The 23,871-nt window shown below is 38.1% G+C and overlaps 6 protein-coding genes and 1 non-coding gene across 7 annotated transcripts; 2 read left to right on the top strand and 5 right to left on the bottom strand.

Annotated features, from left to right (window-relative positions):
- Positions 1-650: 650 nt before the first annotated feature.
- Positions 651-2,285, top strand: LOC107187236 (BRISC and BRCA1-A complex member 1-like). The gene has a single exon (XM_015575271.1). It carries the CDS (start codon positions 912-914, stop codon positions 1,725-1,727), a length of 816 nt encoding a protein of 271 aa, XP_015430757.1. The 5' UTR covers positions 651-911; the 3' UTR covers positions 1,728-2,285.
- A 447-nt stretch (positions 2,286-2,732) lies between these two features.
- Positions 2,733-8,023, bottom strand: LOC107187203 (laccase-like). Its single transcript, XM_015575232.1, has 9 exons — positions 7,838-8,023; positions 6,579-6,789; positions 5,946-6,223; positions 5,424-5,547; positions 5,104-5,343; positions 4,844-5,026; positions 4,411-4,623; positions 3,806-4,024; positions 2,733-3,271 (listed from the first exon to the last, which is right to left on the bottom strand). The coding sequence occupies exons 1-9, from the start codon at positions 8,006-8,008 to the stop codon at positions 2,898-2,900; spliced, it is 2,013 nt and encodes a 670-aa protein (XP_015430718.1). The 5' UTR covers positions 8,009-8,023; the 3' UTR covers positions 2,733-2,897.
- Positions 8,024-13,727: 5,704 nt separating this feature from the next.
- On the bottom strand, positions 13,728-13,800 carry Trnan-guu. Its single transcript has one exon. It is a non-coding gene; the product is annotated as a tRNA-Asn (tRNA).
- Positions 13,801-14,607: 807 nt separating this feature from the next.
- On the top strand, positions 14,608-16,192 carry LOC107187222 (SAC3 domain-containing protein 1). The gene is made up of 7 exons (XM_015575257.1): positions 14,608-14,705; positions 14,813-15,004; positions 15,078-15,239; positions 15,308-15,553; positions 15,621-15,761; positions 15,822-16,011; positions 16,086-16,192. Exons 1-7 carry the CDS (start codon positions 14,647-14,649, stop codon positions 16,158-16,160), a joined length of 1,065 nt encoding a protein of 354 aa, XP_015430743.1. The 5' UTR covers positions 14,608-14,646; the 3' UTR covers positions 16,161-16,192.
- Positions 16,193-16,311: 119 nt separating this feature from the next.
- On the bottom strand, positions 16,312-17,401 carry LOC107187223 (mediator of RNA polymerase II transcription subunit 4). Its single transcript, XM_015575258.1, has 4 exons — positions 17,224-17,401; positions 16,741-17,147; positions 16,565-16,684; positions 16,312-16,486 (listed from the first exon to the last, which is right to left on the bottom strand). The coding sequence occupies exons 1-4, from the start codon at positions 17,289-17,291 to the stop codon at positions 16,317-16,319; spliced, it is 765 nt and encodes a 254-aa protein (XP_015430744.1). The 5' UTR covers positions 17,292-17,401; the 3' UTR covers positions 16,312-16,316.
- Positions 17,402-18,240: 839 nt separating this feature from the next.
- On the bottom strand, positions 18,241-19,024 carry LOC107187130 (gem-associated protein 8-like). The gene is made up of 2 exons (XM_015575138.1): positions 18,939-19,024; positions 18,241-18,819 (listed from the first exon to the last, which is right to left on the bottom strand). Exons 1-2 carry the CDS (start codon positions 19,022-19,024, stop codon positions 18,321-18,323), a joined length of 585 nt encoding a protein of 194 aa, XP_015430624.1. The 3' UTR covers positions 18,241-18,320.
- A 515-nt stretch (positions 19,025-19,539) lies between these two features.
- Positions 19,540-23,329, bottom strand: LOC107187197 (TBC1 domain family member 15). The gene is made up of 9 exons (XM_015575222.1): positions 22,931-23,329; positions 22,418-22,510; positions 21,842-22,343; positions 21,589-21,765; positions 21,425-21,519; positions 21,097-21,295; positions 20,785-21,002; positions 20,393-20,707; positions 19,540-20,323 (listed from the first exon to the last, which is right to left on the bottom strand). Exons 1-9 carry the CDS (start codon positions 22,955-22,957, stop codon positions 20,018-20,020), a joined length of 1,932 nt encoding a protein of 643 aa, XP_015430708.1. The 5' UTR covers positions 22,958-23,329; the 3' UTR covers positions 19,540-20,017.
- Between the last annotated feature and the right edge of the window lie 542 nt (positions 23,330-23,871).

Here is a 23,871-nt window from a genome sequence, read left to right as displayed (position 1 = left end):
ACCGAGTACTTTTGGTATCGATTCCTACGGTTGCGATATCAAGTAGGTATCGAACAAAAGTACTCGTATCGAATAGCGAGTATCGACCTGTGTAGTAGCTTGGTAAGAAGGGTCATAGAACCCCCGGAAAACGTAAGAGCCCCGTGTGTGTGAGAAAGTGGGGTCATAGAACCCCTGGAACATGCATAAGAGACCCCTTGTGTGTCAGATGTATGACATATTTATTACCTTGGTGTTATCGATTCAACCCTGATGATACAGCTTTTGTCCTAAATCACACCACCGCCTATTTCATGGAATAATGAAATATTACTGAAAATCTTATTGAACCGTAATAATTGCAGAATAATATCGTTGCAAAAGACTTTAATGAAGATCTCAATGTCAACAGGGGGCTTGTTTTATCGCGTTTAATGTTGAGTTACTTTTTTAAATCATTAATTTTGGCGCCATGGTTTCGCCATCTTACGACAGGAGATGTTATTACTCGGCTAATAACTTGGGAATTTTGACGTAGGAATGTTTCACAATTGCGCAATTTAAAGTAACCAGTGCGAGTCTAGTCTATTAAGTGTTTCGTGTCCATTCTGTCCAATCGTGTCTGATCGTGTCAGCAGCGATGAAAATTGATCTTTCTTCGTAAACGAGGTTAGAACAAACGAATTGTGTTAAATTTTTTTGAGTTGTTATTTTATATCCGTTCTACCTCTCAGAATGCTCAAGAACATTTTACGAAACACATCGACCGTATGTCAGTAGTAACATTTCAACAGAAGGAAAACAAGGATATGTTAAATAAGCAAGATTCGAAGAAAATGAAACGCAGATAATATCGACAGATGGATCTAGACTTGTGATTACGATCGAGCCAGTGTGTCTGGAATTCAGAGCCAAAGAAAAAAAGATCGAGAATGAACAACCTTAGCAGTGTCGCTGGTTTCCTTCCGGATGTCAGATCGACTTTATCCGACGAAAATAATGCTTTCTTCCGAAATCTCTCAGGAATAAATTTGCCCGAGAAAATTTTATTCGTAATCGACACTGTCAGAGAGACGAATTGCACTCCGTTTAAACTTTCCACAGGAGCTAAATACATGCCTCTGTTTATGATGAAACGAGTGGTGGAAAATTTTGTTTGTATAAAATCAACCATTCAACGCAAACACGAATATGCGATCATGACCTTGAATGGCGACAGTGCTAATTGGATTTGTGATTTTACCAACAATACCAAAAACATTGTCGATCACTTGGACGCCATCGACGAAGATTTCCAGGAGGAAGAGCGAAACGCTTACGACCTAGGACAATTATTCGAAAAGATACAATCGAAACTACCTATGCCACCAAAGAAACACAGTACCTTAATTCCAACATTCATTACTCGAGTTATTTTGATGTATTCTCGATCGAACAGTATTCCGAAATTCGATACCAGTAAAAAATTTTTCGACAGTCTCACGGAAAATCCGTACTTTTTCATAGACGTTTTGTATATACATGAACCTCCGTGTTCCGAGAATTTATGTGAAGATATCTATGCTGAGATAGCGAAGTTAGATACAGCAAATTATTCGTACATATTAGAAGTAGGGAAAAATGCTGCAAAATTACACGACAACATGGCAAAATTATTGGCACATCCACTGCAGAGACCATCTCAAAAGGATGTTTGTTATACAATTTATTCGCCGCCCAGTATTCAAGAAACCCATACTAATGTTTAATATTGCAACTGCAAAAGTGAACCATTGTGAAAGTTCGAAGCTTAAACTTTCTACACCATCGATGCTTATTTCGCTGATCGTGATTAATCGATAACAATTTTCGAGCACGTGTAGCCTGTAAACCATAAACTTTCAAGTGAAACATTTAATACCAAGTGCTAATCAGAGGCTGTAGGACATGTTCAATGAGACCAGTTAAATCTGATATTTTCATTCGCCGAGTGCCACTGGAATCGTCAGACATCGCCAAGAGATTTTCTCCTCGTCGTTGTTCCAATATACTTTTCCTCTTACTTTTGGAAACTGGGCGTAACTCAATACTTAGCACGTACGAAGCGCGCTCATATGGAATAGAAATCCGAAGAAACATCATTGCAAAAACTAGCGAATATAAATGTGTAAATAAAACGGAATTTATTTGCGTATAAAAAATATAATCTCGAAAGTGTTATCAATAAGTACATACCCGCGCATCAATGCGTACATAGTCGTTAGACGTTATGTTTATACAACGATTTATACCATTCGAGAATAACATTATACACTATATACACTAGCAACGCGTTTTTAATGGGTTGGAGGGGCGGGGGGGGGGGCGTTACACGCAAAACAGCGTCGCATTTAAAATCGCGATCTCGTTTTCGAACGAACATACGCATACAAAAGGGATATCACAGTGTAGAAGTTATATATATATATATGTGTAAATAAAGTCACCTAACATGTAATTCGATTAAAAAGCAAAATGTATCTTTCTTTCCTACGTGAACGAACAATGCGTTCTTCGTTGGTCACGTGTTTGCGAATTTGTCGACACAAGTTACACTGCGTGTAAAAACTCGGCTTCGGCTAGGGGAAAATGTGGCGTACTGGAAAGGCATCCCACCACTTTGAAATTTATGTTAAATTAATATTCGATTTTACAATTATTTGTGTACTTGAAATAAATTTATCAAGTGGTTGGAGGCTCCTACCCTTACGCCACTTTTTCCCCTAGCGGAAGTCGAGTTTGCTCGCAAGGTTACATACCCGTAAGTCGCGCACAAAATGTTTTTCTTATTCGAAAAACGATAATACTATATTTCGCACCATTCTTTCGTTTCCTACCACCGCAACGATTGAACGAAATGAATTATCATCGGAAGTCTAGGTGTAACGGATATGTGTATGTTACCAAAATGTGGAAACAACCGTAACGAAAATGCAAAAACAAAGCAAAAAGTACGAACTAAGCGAGGTACGCGTAGACGACGAGATTTGCAATGTTCTTAGAATTTGGGCCAACAGTTTTACGACCTGTTGCACACTGTTATCGCTGCTTTCGTCCATCGCGGTGTTCGACGTTTCGTTAGTTCGGTTTTTCGTCGCACTGGAGGAAACACTATTTGGAGATTCAACGTTCTGCGGTGTCTTCGAGCGCCAATCACCGCATGAAGGGAAATCACGTGGTACCGGTGGCATGTCCTCGTGTTCTCCAACCTTGAAGATCAACGACATACCGACCTCAGCGTGAAATTCGATGTGACAATGAAACAACCAATAACCTGGAAGAGTGAATTGTATTTTAGAATGATTCGATTATCATAAAGAATTGTGTGCGTCATATATGTACACATATACAGAAGGATGGTGATTTTGCTAACTTATACCACCTAAATTACTCGTAAATTATTAGCTGTGTGAAAAAATATTTGAAACAAAAGTTGCATGGTATCAAAAGAGACATATAATGGAATAATATGTTTTTTACAGTGTTACATTTTTATCACAACAGAACGGTCAGCTTCAGTTTTTTAAATGGAATGCCTAATATTTCTTCCTGCATTTCGGTAAAGTATCAAATACTGTATAAAACAACTATTACATCATAGAATCTAAAGGGGTATTTGAAGTTGGTGAGTTTGTTCTGATTAAAATGAGACCAAACATGGCATAATTTGGACCATGTTACTTTATTAATATTAAATACTCCAAATTATGTCAAATTATATCATGTTAGAAATATTTTTTCATGCAGCCAATCATTTACAAGTAATTGTGACACTCCCTGTATATGTATAAGAAAAGTGCCCACGTACCTGGATTATTAGCATGAAATCGTACGATCGTGTAACCACCGTCCGGCACAGTCACCGTATCTTTCAGAGGAGCGTGATCAAGGTTTCTGCGTATTTTACCGTCTTTGTCCAACTTTTTCACGCTCTCGACAGTGACGTTTCTGCCGACCCTTTCCATAGCGATCACACGAAATTGATATCCGTGGATATGAAACGGATGATTCGCGTCGTAAGCAAAACCTGAGCGCAACAATTGCCAGTAAAAACATTGATGTTCGACGCAGAGATGTCGTGAGTCTCAACTTGAATGGTATTAAGTGATAAGTATCCTGCAGGAATTTTTTTCCTTTCGAAATTTTCAAGCTCATCGATGTTTTTTTTTTTTTCAAATAACTACATATATTTTTTTCTATTGCATCGCGTAATTCATGAAAAAATACATTCAGATATATATACCATGATATGATCTTGAAAAAATATGTTGCTGCTTAAAAAAAACGACTGCAGGATACTGACCACTTAATACCATTCAAATTACGTTTAAAATATTTGTTGCGTTTTCGTAATTAAAAAAGATATTCGGAGGGTCACACTAAAATGAGACACTCTGTATATAGGATACGAACCTTCGTCCACTAAAACTAGTTCCACCACGCTGCCAAGCTTAACGCGAAGCACGTGGGTACAGGCACAGTAATCCTGTTCGCAACCTTGCACGGTACTCTCGTTGCAGAATTTAGTCTGATCCACGGTGTCCCGTTGGGACAACAATGGTACAGGCGGTAACTTCATCGAGATATGATTCAATTGAGGTGTGAGTACTCGCATGGCCTCTTTAACTGATGGTGTCGAATCGTGTGTGCAAGATACAAGCACAGAAATAATGGAAAAAAAGGGAAGATTACGTTATGCATCTATATACGTAAAAGGGTGATGCAAAAAAAGGTTAATAACTTCTAAGAGTACATACAAGTACTCTTTTGTTTGTATCACGTTGTATAGATATTTTTTCACGTGTAGGAGATGATAAATATTACAAAAATGAAGAAGAACGTGTACCTTGATTGAAGCCGTAATAGTTACTGGGATGAAAGTGTGGATTGTCTTTCTTGTAAAAGTCATAAGACACGTAAAATTGATAATCCGGTTCTATGCTGTTCGACTTATCGTTTTCGTCCATTGCTCTTAACAATGGTACGCTAATACTGTTGTTCGTCTCGGTGCCCTCATTCAAGGCGTTCACTCGCTGCAAAGGTGAACAAAATTAGCTAGGTTACTTTAATTAGAGTGTTTTAGAAACGAGTCACAGCTATTCACACAGCTAAATCGCAGCTTATATACCTTTTCCAGAGGATCCGACTCACGTTCGTAAGTGACGTCACCTTCAGGATCAGCGTCGATCGCCCCTTCGTACCGCAATATGCCCGTTTGAAAAGCTTTCGTGAACCTTTCGTCGCAATCCATTAATCCTCGTATACGTATCCAATAGTTATCTATTCCTTGGTTCGCGGCGACGACGAAATCGAATCGTTCACCGGCGTAACTCACCAAAGTTTTCGCTGAATGAAAAGACCATTTAATTTTTTAGATTTAATAATAGATTAATTAAGCGCGTGTGGAATTCATGCAAAATATATACCTTCGACTGGCTCGATATCACGACCGTCCGAACTGATCACGTGAATTGTGTGATTGTCGATGGACAATTCGACCGGGCAATTGAGAAACTCGGCGTTGATGAGGCGGAATCTGTACCTCATATCCTGTAATTACAAAATCGTGATTGTATATTCGAACGATACAGTTTTTGCACACCAAATTCAACTTTTTGCATATCAAATTCACTCCCTTTTGCAATTTATCGAAATAAAAAATAACGAAAAAAGTTTTGATAAGCTATGGTTTAAAATTTGAGTTCTGAGTGCATTTTTAAAAATAATTTTTTAATATTTTTTATTCTGAAAATTGCAAAGGGTTGAATATGATCTGCCGACAGTTGAACTTCATTTGCAAAAGGATGAATTTGATGGACAAAAGGGTGAATTAAATTAGCAAAAACTTGAATTCGGAATGTAAAAACCTGTTAATATATCTGGAACCGATCTTCGCATCGTCAAAGTGATAAAACTCGACGATATCTCATTCATTTTATCGACATTACCTGCTTAACGACAAACGTTGCGACTGGCATCACAGCGGAAACGTTGCTACCACCACGATCGCTCGAGAAACGACCCACCCCGTTGATCAGTACATTTGGCGGTTTATTGTCACCGCCTGCGTGATGGTGACTCAAAAATTTATCGATTCCCAATTCATGGGTCCAGTCCGCAATCGACACGACATGTTCGTCGACGTCGTACAAGCTGTTATGCCAGTTTTGTTTCGGCGCCGTACGAACGATCAATGGACCGAATACTCCGTCGCCTCGCTGGAAACCTGGACCAAACAGGAAATTTTGATCGAATAAAAATGAAACAAGAGGAGATAGAAAAATCTAAGAATGAGTTTTTCGAATATTATTTTCATGACTCGAAAATCTCGAAACTTTGTATTATTTTCGTGACGAAATTCTCACATACATATATGCCGATGATGCAAATGGATTAAAACAGAATACATATTCCTCTTGCAAAATAAAATTAGCACTTCAAGTTTCGAGAGTTTCGAGAGTATCGAAATCTTACAAAGTTTCCGATTCAACTTTCGAGAATTTAAAAGTTTAGTTCCAACCCACCCCTAGAAGAATCAGATTGATTTTATATATAATCAATCGCTTGTAAATTGCCCCTACCTAGATGGGAATGCCAGAAATGCGTGCCCGCTTCAGTCGCGACGTAATCGTAACGAAAACTCGATCCCGGTAGAATTGGGCATTGAGACACGTACGGTACACCGTCCATATACGGTGTTTTCACGTGATGTTGCCCGTGCCAGTGCATCGTGGTGCTTTCGGAATGCAGTAAGTTTATAACGTCGACTATTATCCGGTCGCCTTGACACACCTATATGGGACGAACAAGTAGGTACTTAAAAAAATTATACAGTCTATCATTTCCGTGTGATAAAAGGATTTTCAACGCGACGAGATCGTGTCGTGTATGTACACTGACGTGCAAACTCGGCTTCCGCTAGGGAAAAAAGCGGCGTAGAAGAAAAGTCTTCTACCACTTGGTAAATTTATTCCAGGTAGTGAAATAAATGTTAAATCGAATATTAATCTGGCATACATTTCAGTAATTCCCAATACCAAGTATGTCACTTTTTCCACTATTGGAAGCAGAGTTTGCTCGTGCGGGTACATGCAACAGCAACGAGAATCGACGCGTGATTCGATCAAGTGCCACAGTCATTCAATTACATTTCAAACGATATGGTTAAGAAACCAACAGTTACAAAGTCCTTGGCTCGAAACCGTTACAACACTATGTAAAAACGAGGCGAGTAACTATACACGTTCATCGACGAATACTGACGCATCCGCGAATAAGTATGTACAATCTACCAGGGTCCTTCCACGTTGCGCTTCTCCCCCCTACGTTACAACTATTTCCTTCGTGCGTACGTTCGATGACCGAAATCGGCAAACACGGTAGAAGAAGGTGACAGAGGGGGAAAGAAGGAAGAAAGACCGAGAATAGAATTGCAACGTGAATTTTCCATTCCATTTTTGAGATATGTGCCCTCACGAACAAACAGCTTCCGCTAGGGGAAGGTCCTTCTACCCACTTGGTCTCAGCGGTTACGAAAATTTATGCCATTTAACATGTGGTAGGAACCCCTACGGAAGCAGAGTTTGCTCGTCAAACGGCGATCCCTTTATAACACGGTTGGAGTATTGAAAAACCCTCGATATAATACGGTATTCCCACAAAACAAGTTCATACCAAATGTGTAGAAGTTTTGTCAGTTTTCAGAACCTAAACCTGTTTGTTCGTATGTATGTATGTTAATTTAATAGAAACCTAACCCACCGTGTTATATCGGGAGTGACCCTGTACGTATATAAATTTATAAAGAAATTATTTTCGTACACATTCGGCGTATATTTACCTCGATAGACGGTCCAGGCATCTGTCGATTAACCACCAAGATCGACCTCCCAATACCATCGGTAGGAATACAATCCGTTCGAAAGCAATCCGTGATATTGAACGGGCAATCGTAACACGCTTTGCTCATCGTATGATAAGACTCCAGTTTAAACACGTAATGACATTCCATCGGTTGATCATCATCTTTGCAATTCCGACGACAAGCGTGATTTCTCCAGTCGAATTCGTCGACTGTTTCCGGGTCAACATGCTCGAACCGCGAAGCATAGGGTGCCGTTACGACTATTTCTGAAATTGAACAATTTAATGTCGGGCCTGCCTGGCGTATTGGCCGAGAATCAGTCCGTGTTTCTTGTAGGGATGTTCGATTCCGATTCGATTCTTCAGAAGATCGATTCCCTTCGGTAACACGTCACTGCCATCTATAACAAATACACTAACGGCCAAAAGTATGGGACCAGAGTTCATGACTGATGCAACATCAACTGATTATTCTATTATGATAAAATAAAAGTTCAGGAATCAAAACATATTATACAAATCACTTCCCATCAGTTTTAACACGTTGGCTTCCTTAACTACTTGTAGAATAATATTTTCCTCCTTTAACCCTTGCGTAGGCAACCAAAATATTCACGGTTATTGTGCAATCGGAATGCTTCTATTCTGACAGATTAGATAAAAATAGATAATTTTACTTTCATAGTTTTCTGAAACTGTTAGTGTTCCTTTCCAATAATATACCAAGTGCTGTTTTAGACAAGAACATAAAAAATTGTAAAAGGAAATTTAGAAATGAGTATCTGGGTACCCGGTTGTCTACACAAGGGTTAATTATCCAGTCCTGAATTCCATACTTTTGGCCATTAGTGTATGTGTTATATATGGCAGTGACGTGTTACCGAAGGGGATCGATCTTCGGAAGAATCAAATCGAAATCGAACATCCCCGTCTCCTGTTCCGTGAAACAAGGATCGAACGAGCTCTGTCGCGATATATTTCGACTTTGTCTTCTCTTGCGAGTACACTCACCGGTAGAACAGACCCGAAACAACAGGTTAATTTCAATGAAGAGTAGCACGATGTTCCGACGCAACATCCTTGATCTGCAAAACCGTCGCAAAAATGTTTCACAACAATCGCGCCGAATTCCGTTTCGCGAAAAACGCGTGCCCGTTTATCCTGGAGATCAATCGAGAAAATGCAGGCGTCGTGCACAGCCAACCTTGGTGTACGAACGGTGAAAATTGTTCCGCCGACGAAGAAGAAAATTGTACAAACATCGCGTGTACGTGTGTGTGTGTGTGTGTGTGCAAGTGAAGTGACACGGTTAGGCAATAAAGGAGAGATTAATGCATGCCAATAGCTGGGACAGATGCGATATTCCTGTCTTATCTAATCTGGATATCATGATGAGAGAGTACCGAGCCTGAGAGAAGGAGAATTCAAGGTCCGAACAAAATTTCGAACTATGTCTCGTAACGTGGGTCCGTGAATTTTACTTATGTAAACGAAATATCGTTGTTCGTGTGAAATTGCACGACAGCGCCGGATAGAGAAACACGACAACTGAGGACGTGAAACGACAATCCATCATCCTATATATGGAACTTCTAATCGATGTGATCTCACAGAAATGTACGAGATTCCGGTGTTTCTTATTATACCGTCCGTTTATAGTTATAAATTATCTCTGAACACTCACAAGTAATGGTAATCTGTTCAATAAACAGTTCAATCCACGTGTAGCCGGATAAGTGATACAAATTTTATTTTTCTTCCGTTTATCTCTGTCAGTCGCCGACAGGTGTTGAAAATATTTTCTCGAAGTAATACACGTGCATGATCCTGCTCGATGTTTCCCCGTAAATACGAACGGACAGCCCGACAACGATCAAAGGGAATAAGACGGAACACGAGTCTTGACACGTTAAATCATTCTCTTAGTTTCTTAGGTTCAGACACGGTGTTCGTTCTCTGGTCCGCCGTTGATCGGTCCTAGCCATACGGGCGACGTAAATTCAACGATGTTTTACGAAAGACTGGACCAATGCAGCGCCATCCGTTTCTCTATAGAGGAATTCGCTGGAGGTCACGCGTACCCCACGGAATCGACAGAGCACAGGTCCTCTTACTTCGCCTGATTAACGTGCGCCAAGGAACGATACAAATAACGTCACACACCGTGGACACGTGTGTAACGTAACGTCACTCTCCTATAGTAACCTCAACGGGAATTCCCATTGCGGTGAGGCAGGACACTCGAATGTCCCCTGTTGATTCCCCCATTTGTTTTTTTTTCTCAACGTATATATACATATTCGCACGAACGGGGTACGGATATTGGAATTCTCGTTGATTCACAGCGGTTTCTCGCGGATCGAGATGATAAAATACAGTTGAAATTTTATACAAGTGAATCGTGTGACGTACGTTCAACGCAAGAATGATAACGAAACGGTCCGTCGTCGTCACGAATTTATCGTCGGACGGAAGAGATTCTTTGAAAGTCTCGATATTTGTATTCATCGTGTGACGTGTGTCTTCTTCACGATATCTGATTTCATGACAACCAACATTTTTAAACGTATACATTTTTGGGAAACAGATATATGCAGTGAGTATCGTACTTCCACTTCGTATATCGCAGCGCTCGAATTAGGGATGGTCTATTCCGATTCGATTCTTCGGAAGATCGATTCTTCTGGGTATATGTCACAGCTTCTATATTAGAATCTGTGCACGTACACTAACGGCCAAAATTATGGGGACCAGAATCGATCTTCCGAAGAATCGAATCGGAATCGAACAACCCTAGCTCGAATCTCGCACACGACATCGGATACGGAAGCAAAGACGCGGAAAATCTTCGTTCCTGCGGATACGAGCCACATGATAATCCAAGTACGTGGAAAATCACGCATATACGTCCTCAACGTTGCGTCGTCATCGAATGAAGTTGAGGACGGGACTTTTTTTGCAAGAAACTCGCCATGACAAATGCGTCACGGGTTTTCCGGTACGGGTACACGTGACACGACGGATCGTTACTCGATTCTCAATTTCCACGATGCATAATTAATAATCCCATGTTTCGATCAAGAAATACAGATCGTGCATACATATACCCTGCGTGTACAGCTATTAAGTTTGCAAAAATACTATTACGCGTTCTTGTAGCACGGAGATCAAAGAAGCGCGTTGAAGTAGTAGTAAGATTGTGATGGATCGTACGACAAAAGCAACGATTTTTCGTAATTGTTACCTCAGTGCCGGATGAAGGGGGGCTGCAGCCCTGAGCCCTATTTTGCAGGGGGCCCATCGAAGTCCTCCATTTGTGTAAAAAATAATTGAATGAAATTTCAACTGTATCCTTTTGGAAAAAAATAAGAATAAAATTTTTTTTAAATTCAAATAAGCGAATCACAGTTATGAAAATATAACAAAGTATTGAACAAAGTAACTCAAGCGTTCTTTATGAGTAAATGTTATTTGATTTTATTTAGAATAAATTTCAATTTTCGAAGATTACTTTTTATTAAAATACTTAAAATTTAATACGGAATAATTTCACGGAATTAATGTACTTTATATTGTATGCTTTATTACAAAAAATGTTTGTTCCCCCTCACCCTCAATTAAGGGGATCCTCGAAAGTTTTATAGTCCCGGGCCCCAAAAAATCTTAATTCGTTCCTGTGTTACCCGACTGTGTTGTAACAAACATTTTTTTTGTTTTCTTCTCAAGAATCCTCTGAAATTGTTATTGCGCCGGTTTCTTTTCATCGTGCGTATTTCTAAAAACAATGTGAAACATAGAAAGATTCGTATTACATCGATGGAAGTTTTTGGACGTAAAATCACTCGTCAAACTAGTTCTGGATGTTTACCGCAACGTACATTAATTGATACGGAGAAATCGAGAGGTCGACGGAAACTAGATCGTAACGAGCGAAAGGGAAATCCGAAAAGGGACGAATAAAAAACCAGACTGGAGAGAAGCGATACGTACGATAGAAAAAAAAGGACGAACGAAAGAAAGAAAAAGAAACGAGAAAGTTTACGTAAGATCATTAACCTTCGCGTAATAACGGTGTCGACGAAGATAACAACGCAACAGTGTCGTGCAAGCCACGTGCAAGGACGCGCGAGAACGTTCCCCTCGATCTCACTTTTAGTTAGTGGCTTCTCCATTCCATCGTGTTTGACACGCGTATATATATGTATATAAGTATACATATAATATGTATATATATGGGTTCACGGTTTACCTCTCCCCTTGCAAGGAGTAAGTAAAGATGTATATGTATACATGTGGAACTATTCGTGAGTACTATTTCGCGGTGGCGTCACTGCGGGTGCGTGTGTTCGTCGTCTCAAGTTTCTACGAATCAAGGCACCTGTCGTCAATGAAAACGATGCTAACCGCTCTATAATACGAACGTAATAAGTAGGTGACGCGATCTTTATTTCGAAGGAAAGCAGTTTCTTCGTTAATCTTCTACGATTATAATTTTCAGTTCTTGCGTATAACTTACTGTTGAAATATTTATTGTATATTATGCATATAACAATCGTACGTCTAACTACATGTTTCTACAATGGAAATAAACGTATCGTAAGTTTGTGCAAAGTAACTCGTCCGTATCTCCATTAAGCGTAATTACGAGTTGCGGCGTGTATCGTTAATATTCAGGTTTTTTTAATGAAGCTAGCGCTAAAATGAGTGTTACAACGCAGTCTAGCCGCAGACGAGGTATAAGAATAGATCTAACGTCAAATCACTGTTCATATTTATCCTATTATAACTGTTTTATACAAAGGGGCTATGCCTGTTTATTTATATTAAATAAATGAATAAATAATTATCGATAAAGCCGGAATTTTGGGTATTATGGCAGACGAGGTATAGAATATAGTAAAAGCTCCATAATTGTTCACTTCGGGGCTGTAGGGGACCGAAGAATAGTTGGCGCGGAAGATTAGTACAGTAAAACCTGTTTTTATGCGGTAGATAGGGACCGCATAAAAGAAACCGCACAAAAAAATATTCGGAAATTTCATAAATACTACATATAATAAACAACTTTGTACGACATACTACAGAAATTTTTTTTTATGCGGCGGAGAGGGACCGCATAAAAAAAGTCGCACTTAGAAAATACGTCAATTATTTACGAAATACATGAGAAAGTGCTTCCAAACAAAATAAATAATTAAATTACACATTATAAAAGCATTTAATTTTTCATTGTATACATGGAGAAGTTTTCAAAATGCACATTACATAATTCACTGTTAGTCGTCGTAATCCTTAACGCGCATCTTCTTGTGATGAATTGGTTCACCATCTGCTAGTCTATTTAATATTAGATTTTTTGTTTCTAATGGAATTGTCTTTCTTTTCACTTTTTTTTGGCTACAATTATTCATTTTAAGGGAGTACATATGTTTAAAAATAAAATGAAAATCATAAAAACTATATACAAATAGAAACAAAAGTAATTAATTTATTTACCTTTAATCTCACTATAAAATGAATCCTTAATCACGTGAGTCGTGGATAAAACTCGGAATACGAAGCGTATGCTGCTAGCGCGTCGAGCGAAAATAATTGAATGTACATTGTCGGGAAACTGTTTAAACCAAATGAACAGAGCGTCTTGAAGTGTATATTTATATGTACACTGATAGAAAACATTACAGTAATGCCAACGCCGTTGAAATTCATATACCGCATAAAAAAAAATCGCACAAAAAAAATCGCACAAAAATAAAATCGCACAAAACAAATCGCATAAAAATAAAATCGCATAAAAAAGGACCGCACAAAAACAGGTTTTACTGTACATGCCTTTTTACCTGAAGAGTCTGACAAAAGAAATAATCCGCCCCCGGGTGGGTTCGAACCACCAACCTTTCGGTTAACAGCCGAACGCGCTACCATCTGCGCCACGGAGGCGACTCGCTTGACTCTTCTTTCATTGCGAAACTCGTAGTACCGTCAAAGGCCCTGGGGCAAACGGCGGAAACGATAACAAGAAATTATTCAAACGCAGTCTTTGTCACCATAGATTATCTTGAAAAATTGCTTCCAATTTGCTCCCTCGGAATCTAAAATTGCTCCCATCGAACTAGTAAGGGGGCTACGTAGCCCCCTTTTATTAGCACGAATGGGCCACTATGGTTCGTTTATATTACGTGCATCTAATAGGATTTGGCGGGAGGATATACGTTGCTTCAGTATAAAATAAGAACACGACATAACACAATGCAAGTGGACTTCTTTCTAATACGTTTACAGCAAATGGACAGAAGACGATCCGTTTGCGACAGCAGTCTCTTCGACGATTTTCACATATATTTAGCTAACATTCATAATTCATAATATGGCATTTTATACTTTGCACTTGTCAATACTGTCGAAGTGTGATTAGCTGACAATGAGATAGACTTTCGAATGAATATACTAATTGTATATTTGTATGTAATTCCCGAATGTACTGTTCTCATAACGTAGAGGACGCTACAATCAGCTAGAATCAGAAGCTTTCGATGTGTCGACATTACGAGAAAAAAATCTTTTCTACGTGCAACTAACAAACACCATTGTTCTGAGTTTAGCCCGCAACGTTTGAGATTAAAATGACACTTGGTGTAACCAAGTATAATTTAAAAGAACTTGTACATTTTCCTTATCCGAAACCTAACCTTGTTTCTTTTGTTTCTGAAACATCATTACATTAATAATACTTTCGGTAGATTCCTGTCTGTATATCTACATTTAATAGGGTTAATAAAACTCACAATGACCGAAATCATACAAGGAACATGTTTATCGATGTGCCCAGAAAAAGAACGTTGGATGTAAGTTATAACCGTCACCACGGTATAAAAGTTTGTAGTTGCAAATTTAAAAAATTCTTTCTAAATTCAAAAACTGTATTAACCTATTGATCGTCCTACGCATAAAGGAGAGAAAGGAAGTGTTTGCTGCATAATTTCGAAATTGACGAGAGTACGAAAGGTTCGAAGCGACCAAAAGCTGATCCAATGAAAGTCGTGAAAAGCTTCGGACGTCCGGCAGCTGGTTTGAATATGACAGATCCGAATCAATTACGCCCTGCATCTATATTATTAGCAACCATTAGATATTTATTTACCAAGTATGCTTCAAATAACAATATTTCGTTGTACGCTGTATTATTCTACAAATTGCATAACTGAACTTTGTTCTAGAATAACCACGCGAACCGACGTTGATTGGACGGTGACATATGATTTTGTGTTTGACCGTTTAAGAGCTGTGAGACAAGATGTTGTGATTCAAAGGATCGATGTTTCTGCAAGCATTTCAATTTTTGAACCTATCGTTCGATTTTTGATTTATTCCGCGCAAAGGTATAGACGTGTTTTCCATTTGCCTTCAGTATCGTGATTTACCATTTCTTTCGAAGTAACAATTACAGATTATGCACTCGGACTATATCCGAATTTGATGCAACACTTAACAATAAACACATTTCCGAATGTATATCGCATTTACTAGCTCTGTACGACGAATGGGATAAAGTCGATGGTTCAAAACTTGACAAACTTGTGGAAAAACTGAAATTGAGCGACGATCGTCAGCAAATGGAAGCGTTGTATATTATTTTGAACATGGGAAATACTGAAGCTTTAACTAGGGCATTGACTCTTCCACTCACTTTAAGGTATGTGGACAATGTAATTGAGGTTTCATCCAGCTGCATAACCAGTTTTTCTTTTTCTTTCATACAGACGGTCTTCGGATGTTCAATTAGCAATGAAAATATCATTCGCCTGGTATCTGAGAAATTACGCACGCGTTTGCAGTTTAATTCAACAACTCTCCCCAATACTTGTATGCGCTGCCATGATTAATATATCAAACATTAGAAGGTACATTATCTTTATTTCGATCAAATATCGAGCATTATCTATAATACAAACAAATTTTAGGACAGCTTTGAGAATTATGAGCTCCGGATATAATAGCAAAGTATTCACGTTTCCGGGAATGAAATTACAAGAACTTCTATTGTACAAAGACATACAGATTGTTGAAAAGGATTGCAAATTGTATGGACTAGAATTCACTGAACAGAATATTTTGTTGGAAAAAGCTAAATTCAAAGGGGACGTACAATCGGTAGGTAAAGGGATTTTACGAAAAGTTCATTCGTGAACGAAGAGTTGATACGAAAAAATTGTTTCGCATTTCAGGTGAATTCAGAAATGTATTTCACTGAGAAAACACTGCACGATTATCTGCCTCGTATTCTTCTCGAGTATTTGTAACGTTTTGTAGCACGAAAACTACATACACGACGTACAACGTGTTACGGAATGTACAGACGTCGATAAATTAAGCCTGACGAAGTTGAAAGTATTTCGTAAAAAATTTATATCACCCGTTGAATAAAAATATATTTCTAGAATAACACAGTTCTGCACTCATTGCGAATCACTGGACGAACTACTCGACGAGTCCGTGGACATAACTTCTACATCTTCCGTTTCCTGTTTATGCGTGTTCATGGCAACGCTACCTTGTCCGCTCACCGACATGTGAATTTCACCGGTCGGGTGCCACGCGAACTGATTAGCCTGCGACACTGGTGGTTCTGAAACAATAACAAAAACTCGAATTATAATATCAGTAACAAACTTAAGGCTGGTTAAGTTGATTTCGTTGCACATACCACCCACAGGATGTCCAGTTCTATGTAGATCCGTCGATATTCCGGGATGGGATCCTAACATTTGACCGTTTAACGGAAGGTCGCTTAATCGTCCAAGATAACCTAACCTCATTTCGATATCTGAAACAAAAACGATCAAGTATATATTGAAAAATACACATCTACAAAATTATTACCTGTGGGATATGGTCTCCTAGGATCTCCTTGTTGCCACGTTAATGGCGCGCAAATAGCATTCGATGCACTTATTCTATGTGCATACTTAATTAGTTCCTCAGATGGTACAGGCTTTTTATTGGCACGAGCAATTGATTGTAACTTTTGTTTCGCTTGATAAATAGCTGTGGCTAATATTTGCTCAGCTTCTTTCAACTGTCGTTGTAATTGCCTAATGTCTTGATCTTGCCTTTCAACCTCAGCTTTGAGAGCTTCCATCTTCAAATTTATCTTTGCTTGTTCTGCTGCACGATTTAACGTCGCTTTTAATTCATTGTCTTTAGTAATCAACAATTCAGTTAACTGAGCATGCTCTTCGCTAGATAATTTCAATGGTTTTTGAGCAATTGTGTTTTCTATCATTTCCCTAAAACAATGGTGATATATAAAACGACATTTTCATTATGCTAATTAATTTAAAATATAATTTGTTTATGTCTTACCTCGCTATTAGTTCGATGTCATCTACGAGGGACAACAAAACCTCTCTGGTACTCTTACCAGATGCCATTTCTTTTGACACAAACGTACGACACACTATTTCCTCAATAAGACCAAATCGTTTAACTTATTTTTAACATCGCATCGTACATTAACAGTTATATTTTACAGTATGTAATTCGGAAAGTGGTCGTTCTTAATTCTTAACTTCATCAGTTAAGACACTCTGTCAACAACATTACATTCTTCAGACTTGTCAATTAGAGATGGCGTGCAAAATCACTAACGGTCATTTATCACAGTGATCGCCGAATCACGATCACGATCGTGATTTAACTTCATTCACGACCGTGATTGCGATTTTTTTATATTTTTTTATCTTATTCATTATTCTTCATTGTTTCTAATTATTCTTATAGGCGCCATTGATCACGTGGGGTGAGAGCGTGGGGTCGCGGAGCCCCGGTGGAGGCGCCATTGATCACGTGGGGTCGCGGAGCCCCGGTGGAGGCGCCATTGATCACGTGGGGTGAGAATGTGGGGCCACGGAGCCCCCGAAGCATGCTGAAGAGACCCCGTGTGTGTGAGTTGTATGATGTACAATTAGAATTTCAACGATTTATAAATAAAAGTACACACGGCTGAACTTAACGATAAATTTATTAATAAAATTATTTACAAAACTTAGGATCGATAAATTAAACATCAAAACTGAACATCTGAAATAATCAATAAATTATTAATAAACTTCAATATTCAGAATTAACGCGCAAAACTACAATCAAGTCCCGACATACATATTTATTTATCGTGTATATCTTATATGACGGATATTGTTTGGAATTTATACATATGTTTATGTGTATACATTTTAAATTTTATATTAAGTATTTAAATAAATAGATAAAGTATAGCATTGTATTTTATTGTCTCTCAACGCAGAAACAACTTGTGTGTAAATTTGTGTAAATCTATTCTATACCTCGTCTGTGATGATATATACATTAGGAACAAGTGTATAAAAAAAATGTCTTTATATTTATCCATAAGATACATGTTTAAATATGTTTAAGTTTAAAATAACAACTCATCTTAGAGTTTATGTTCTTAAAGGAATAACAGGCCAATACTGAGGTTTTGCTTTATCTTTGTGCCTGTCAACAGTTGTTTGAAGGGCAGTTTCCATTGCTAATATCGTGGGACTGGCTTCACCATACAGTAATTTTGCATTGCTATTTCTTGCATTTATCCAAGCGGCTCCACCTTGAATACCATTATCTTCATCTTTCTCCTCCTCCTTTCTAGCAGATGATTCAGCTTCACGCTTCTGTTTTAATTCAAATTTATGCCTCAGACTCTGCTCTAAGAAGACCATCATATCTTCATTCACTTGAAACTCTAGATTCTCTTGGTCTTCTGTGCATCCTGTTTCATCCTCCTCTTCTGCTGCCTCTTGATCTTTATGGTTCTGACTCTTTTTTACATAATCTGAACATGGTTGAGCATTTTGACGGGTCAATGATCTCAGTTTATCTTTCAATATTTGATTCTCATATTCTAATGCAAAGCAGCGCGTCCTCCACCAAGTAACACTGTGTCTGTAAATAATTAGGTGTTTTTTGCAGTTCTAATCGCATAACTATTTCCCCTAATAAAATCCTATTTGTGCAAACTAAATCGCAAATAGTAAACAATTCGGGGAAAAATCGTAACTAACCTTTTCTGCCACTCTTGAGCTGCCGTATAATTATTCCAAAAAGAATTAGCTTGCATAGTGCTGGACATTAGATCTTCTTTAACCATAAATTCGTTTTTTTAGATGCCGTCTCTTTCTTCGACCTCTGTTACGTTTTACAGGAGCGAATTCCATACCTCGTAGTGGGACCTCGGCAAGGAGGAAAATTTACGTCACTAAAAAGCACATTGTTTATATTTTCATATTCGGGTATCCATAACAAAATGTAGCATCCGACGCGACATCCGCAACATGGAGTGTAGAATCAGGCAACTAAAATTGATCTACCACGCAGACGTAGTGAAAATATTGAACAAGGTAACAGCGCGGTGAATTTGGAACATCATTCACAGATGCGTTCCAAATTTTACATTCATCTTATCGAACACTAGTAAAACAAATAATGCATATATATCAGAGATAAAACAGATGATTTTTTTTTATTAGAAATATACAGTAGTGTTATGATGTTTTATACAAGTCTGAAAAAGATATTTTGACCATAAGTGAAAATGACACGAGCTCGTAACATCGATTACAATGAAAATACCACATGAACTGTCACAGCACGTTATTTCAAATTCAACGTGCATCGAAGGTATGGTTAAGCAAATATGATTTGTACGAAACTACCCCTTATTTCCTAAGTATGCGTGTCTATAATCTCTTCGTAATTACAGTGAATTTCATAAATATCTCAAAATTCAACGCTATTAACCGTAGTTCTCGCTGTAACTTCGTAAATTCGAGGTAATATTTGACGTTTACACAACGAAGTTCCAAGTACAATGATCAAGACATTCCGATCCAAAACAATTCGTTCGGTATACAGTATACGAGACATCATTATAAAATACGCCTATTTCATACAAAGTTGCCGTTTGCACACGGCAATGTTCAATGGGAGCCGAAATACGCTTCACTGTATTGTTCTAACGAAAAACGCGCACGTTCTCCGTGAAAAGCAGAACTACAAACGTCCGTTAAGAGTGTAAGTCTTGCAAAATTGACTGCGGTGCACAACACGGTTCTCAAATCATGATAAACGATTGCTCCTGGTCTCACATGTACGATAAATTTAATCCACGTTCAAAGGACACCTCATTGTTTCCTAACTTAACGTTGTCACTCTCTGTACTGTTCCTTCTGGAATTGCTATTAGCTCCATTAGCCACGACGTTGGTGCCAGAAGCTTCGCTGCTGTCTTCTGTATCGCTAGTTAACGTTTTATTTAAAGGTTCGAGTCCAATTATTGTGCGGATGTTATCAGGTAACTGGTCTGCCACCAACAATAGTTGATAATAAATACCCTCCGCTTTGGATAATGTCCAAGGTAACTCGATGTGAAGCGAAAGATCGTTTATGTGCTGCAAAGCATATTATGAATTAATTATTGAAAAACTGTTTCGAAAACTGTCTCCATTTTATATGCTTGCCTTCAGTATTTCTGTGAACCCATAGCGATTCTCCATAAGCATACTTCTTTCTGTGTCCAATATGGCCGCGCATAAGAGCAGGTGAAAATTTTTGCAGGGTAGGTCAGTCCATAATATTTCCCATAATTTCATTATGTCGACCGCGTTGAACTCTCGTTTAAATAGAACCAAGAGCCAACGGAAACAAAAGAACATGTTTCCTGAATCGTGCTTACTCAAGTAAGTCGCTAATTGCGGATCTGTAGTACTCAATAATGCATACAATTGGCATAACTGAGCTTTCATTCCAGCCTGGTCTATTTCGAAATTGCTACTCTGTTTTACACATAACAATCCCATTTGTTAATATACCTTATGAATTGTACATTTCGAAATATCAATGTAAAACATACCACTTTATCCATGAATCCAACAAAACACCAAAATGCGTCTACTTCACTTTCCATTAAACATAAAATAGGACTTAGAAGATCACTCATTCCTTGAACATACCCTAAATCGAAATTGTACATCACGTACGTCATGAGAATATCGTATAATTGTGCTAAATGTGGGTTGTTATCGCCCGTATAGTATGGATGCGTTCGATCCGTTCTATTAACATCCTTTTCTGAAATTTATGTTGTATGTAACAGCTGCCGTTAAATCTGAGTTACATTGTGATATAAGTGAACTTATTTAATTTTATCACTTGCATGCGTTACCTATTAAACTTTTTCGGTCCCGATAATCGGAAAAATTTTTCTCTTGCACGGGAGTCATAGACCTCCATTGCAATTTCATCATGAAATACGCATCAGTCTTTTTTTTCTTTAATTCTAATCTTTCAATATGCGTCGAATTCCATGGATAATAATTTAATAAAAACTTCCATACTTCAAATCGCAACGACGGTGCAATACCCTACAAATTTTTAACCATTGCTTCAATTTCCAATTAGTCGTATTAATTTCTTAATGACATTTTATTCTATTGTTTTAATAAATTCCTATCTACGATAATAAAATTAAAATTTAAATCTTATGTACAAACCCCGCGAAAAATAACTTGTTTTACTTCCTGAGGATTTGAAATCCTCCCCTCTGGGTCCTTATATTTGTTCCATTGTTCTTGTGACAGTGGTGTGCCTATCATAATGACATAGATTTATATATTTTCATATAAAATTATTTTCAGCAAAACTATCCCTATTATACCTCTCGGACAAGCTGGTCGTGGTGGTAATACCACTCCTAATCCATGCTCTCCTATTACTTCGTATTCATCCCCAGAACCCACAGACAGTGGTGGATGGGGTACATCGATTGACAATGAACTGTTTAATATATCTGCAACAGCTTCCTCAACAGGACGTTTAGCTGTTTCTTTGTATACTATAATTTAAATTTGGTATAAAATGTTTTAAAACATCAGGTACCATGTTACAATATATCGATTTTAGACACTCACACCAAATATCTGCTAGTTTACTAAATGCTTCCATTGTTGTTTCATACGGATGGTCATGTAGATTCTTTACAAATTTCCAAACATAATCTGAAGTATTTTCTTGAAATATATCTAACTCAGCGAATGATTTACTCAATACAGACTGAACTTCGTCTACTACAAGGTATAAATTTTTATTCGTACGAGATTTTACGAATTTAATGAATCCTTTTAAAGAATTTACAAAACTTTCTGCATTAGATAGTTGAAAGAAGGCAACATATGTGGTACCATCCTTTTGCATAAATATAAGCTGTTGTCCTCCATGATTTATACGAAAGGAATTTAAATCAGAAAACAAAATTCTGACTATCCTTGTACGTCCAAGGGAATCCGGTCCTTCGGATGAGGTACGAGTACGTCTGGTGTGTGTATTTACCAAAGACCACTCTGGATCTTGATCTTGGCTTTCAGAAACTACAGAATCCTCTATAGGCTTCCATTCTATGCATTTACCAAAACTCTGCAATTTTAAGAGTGGATATTCCAGACTGTCTATGGCAACTGATACTACTAAATGTTGTACAAATAGCTTACGTATTCAACAATATTTAATGTTCCCAGACTGTGAACCTCATCTTCCCTTGCATTTGCTCCCCGGAGTACAACTCCAGTATGGATACACAAATCCTAAGTAGAATCAACAAGTAAAATTATTTCACTAGAATACGCGACTGATCATAAATGAATTAAAAAACGAAGTAAAAGGAACCTAATGTGCAGCTCATGCGAATATGAAATAATATAAATACCACCAACCTAACCTCACTGACGTCATTTAACGAATGGAATAGAGCAATTTTATCCAATCGTGAGATGACAATGACGTATAACTAATTCAACGATAAAAACGAATAATTTTTAGTCGTTCGTAGATCTGCATAGAACATATTATTGAGATTTTGTTGACATACCACAAGTATTGCATGTGGATGGGATGTTTGAAGTACGTCATTCTCAAAAACGACAAAGCATGGACATTCGATTCAGGCAATTTTACGAGAAGGAAAATAATTGCACGATTGATAATTGCATACAAAAGGTTCTCACCTTTCCCTGTTCCGTGGGCTCAAACATTGCGAATATGTATTTCTGCGTAAATTAGCAGGCTGATCGAGTTACGGCCGATTTCGACGCATCCCTTCTATGTACTGTCCTGCAAGTTTACCTTTGCTCTCTCTGTCTCTCTCTCTCTCTATCTTTCACTCTGTTGTATTGTCTTGCTTTACTCGTGCAATCATCTATCTGCGTGCTACCGTTCACGAGTACCTATAGCTGCTTTTTTCTCGTCTCGTCACGCTCGTAGCCAAAGAACGGACGAATTTTCCTATTGGCTTCCGTCTATCTTCGATGACCCATAATCACGAGGCATTTCCCGATACCTTATTAAATCATTCGTTGCGAACCCCCATAAACACTCTTTTCAATGGACACGGTACTGAACGCCAAAGTCCGTAGCGCCTACTACGTATGAGTAAGCGTTTAATCGCGACCTCTGTCACGAAACTTTACTCTTTCTCTCTTCCGTCGCTCATTCATTTCAACGTGAATCGTCAACAGAACGATACCACGAGTCTGCGAATCGCTCGAAACTATGTTGATAAGAGTTTAACCAAAATTTACATTATAGATATCTCAATGCGAATAATATATTACGGGGCGTAAAATTACACGATAGATTCAGCGAAAGAATTCCCATGTTTGTAAGTAACTCTAGATTACCTTGAAAACACCTGGAAAATGGGTATCTCTAAATAAATTCTTCTGTTGTTTGAACGCCGGGTGATTCTAATCACTGATAAATATCATTGATAGAAAGATCACTCCGCGTCAACATACTTAGTTCACGATTAAGGACACCTGGTGACAATATCGTTATCTCCGATTGAACCAAATATTAACGTGATTTTAGCGGACAGTATAAAAGGGGTTGCTACTGTTCGTGTATGTATGCTATACATAGCATATAGGCACAGTTATATGTTGCCATC

Source organism: Dufourea novaeangliae, unplaced genomic scaffold (assembly GCF_001272555.1).
Source record: "Dufourea novaeangliae isolate 0120121106 unplaced genomic scaffold, ASM127255v1 scaffold99, whole genome shotgun sequence".
Taxonomy (NCBI): domain Eukaryota; kingdom Metazoa; phylum Arthropoda; class Insecta; order Hymenoptera; family Halictidae; genus Dufourea; species Dufourea novaeangliae.
The sequence above is the reverse complement of the archived record's forward strand: the minus strand, read 5'-3'. Positions and strand labels throughout refer to the sequence as shown.

Coding starts and splice junctions, on each gene's coding strand:
- LOC107187223 (XM_015575258.1), bottom strand. CDS start 17,291: ATGGCATCTGGTAAGAGTACCAGAGAGGTTTTGTTGTCCCTCGTAGAT. Junction 17,148..17,223: donor GACATCGAACTAATAGCGAG/GTAAGACATAAA, acceptor CCATTGTTTTAG/GGAAATGATAGAAAACACAA. Junction 16,685..16,740: donor TAGGAGACCATATCCCACAG/GTAATAATTTTG, acceptor TTTTTGTTTCAG/ATATCGAAATGAGGTTAGGT.
- LOC107187130 (XM_015575138.1), bottom strand. CDS start 19,024: ATGGTTAAAGAAGATCTAATGTCCAGCACTATGCAAGCTAATTCTTTT. Junction 18,820..18,938: donor GCTCAAGAGTGGCAGAAAAG/GTTAGTTACGAT, acceptor AATTATTTACAG/ACACAGTGTTACTTGGTGGA.
- LOC107187203 (XM_015575232.1), bottom strand. CDS start 8,008: ATGGAATGTCATTACGTGTTTAAACTGGAGTCTTATCATACGATGAGC. Junction 4,624..4,843: donor CTATTACGGCTTCAATCAAG/GTACACGTTCTT, acceptor CGACACCATCAG/TTAAAGAGGCCATGCGAGTA. Junction 3,272..3,805: donor ATTTCATGCTAATAATCCAG/GTACGTGGGCAC, acceptor TCACTCTTCCAG/GTTATTGGTTGTTTCATTGT.
- LOC107187197 (XM_015575222.1), bottom strand. CDS start 22,957: ATGTTTGAGCCCACGGAACAGGGAAAG. Junction 21,520..21,588: donor ACGACCAGCTTGTCCGAGAG/GTATAATAGGGA, acceptor TCATTATGATAG/GCACACCACTGTCACAAGAA. Junction 21,003..21,096: donor GGACCGAAAAAGTTTAATAG/GTAACGCATGCA, acceptor CATAAATTTCAG/AAAAGGATGTTAATAGAACG.
- LOC107187236 (XM_015575271.1), top strand. CDS start 912: ATGAACAACCTTAGCAGTGTCGCTGGTTTCCTTCCGGATGTCAGATCG.
- LOC107187222 (XM_015575257.1), top strand. CDS start 14,647: ATGACCGAAATCATACAAGGAACATGTTTATCGATGTGCCCAGAAAAA. Junction 15,005..15,077: donor ATTAGATATTTATTTACCAA/GTATGCTTCAAA, acceptor ACTTTGTTCTAG/AATAACCACGCGAACCGACG. Junction 15,240..15,307: donor TTGATTTATTCCGCGCAAAG/GTATAGACGTGT, acceptor TAACAATTACAG/ATTATGCACTCGGACTATAT.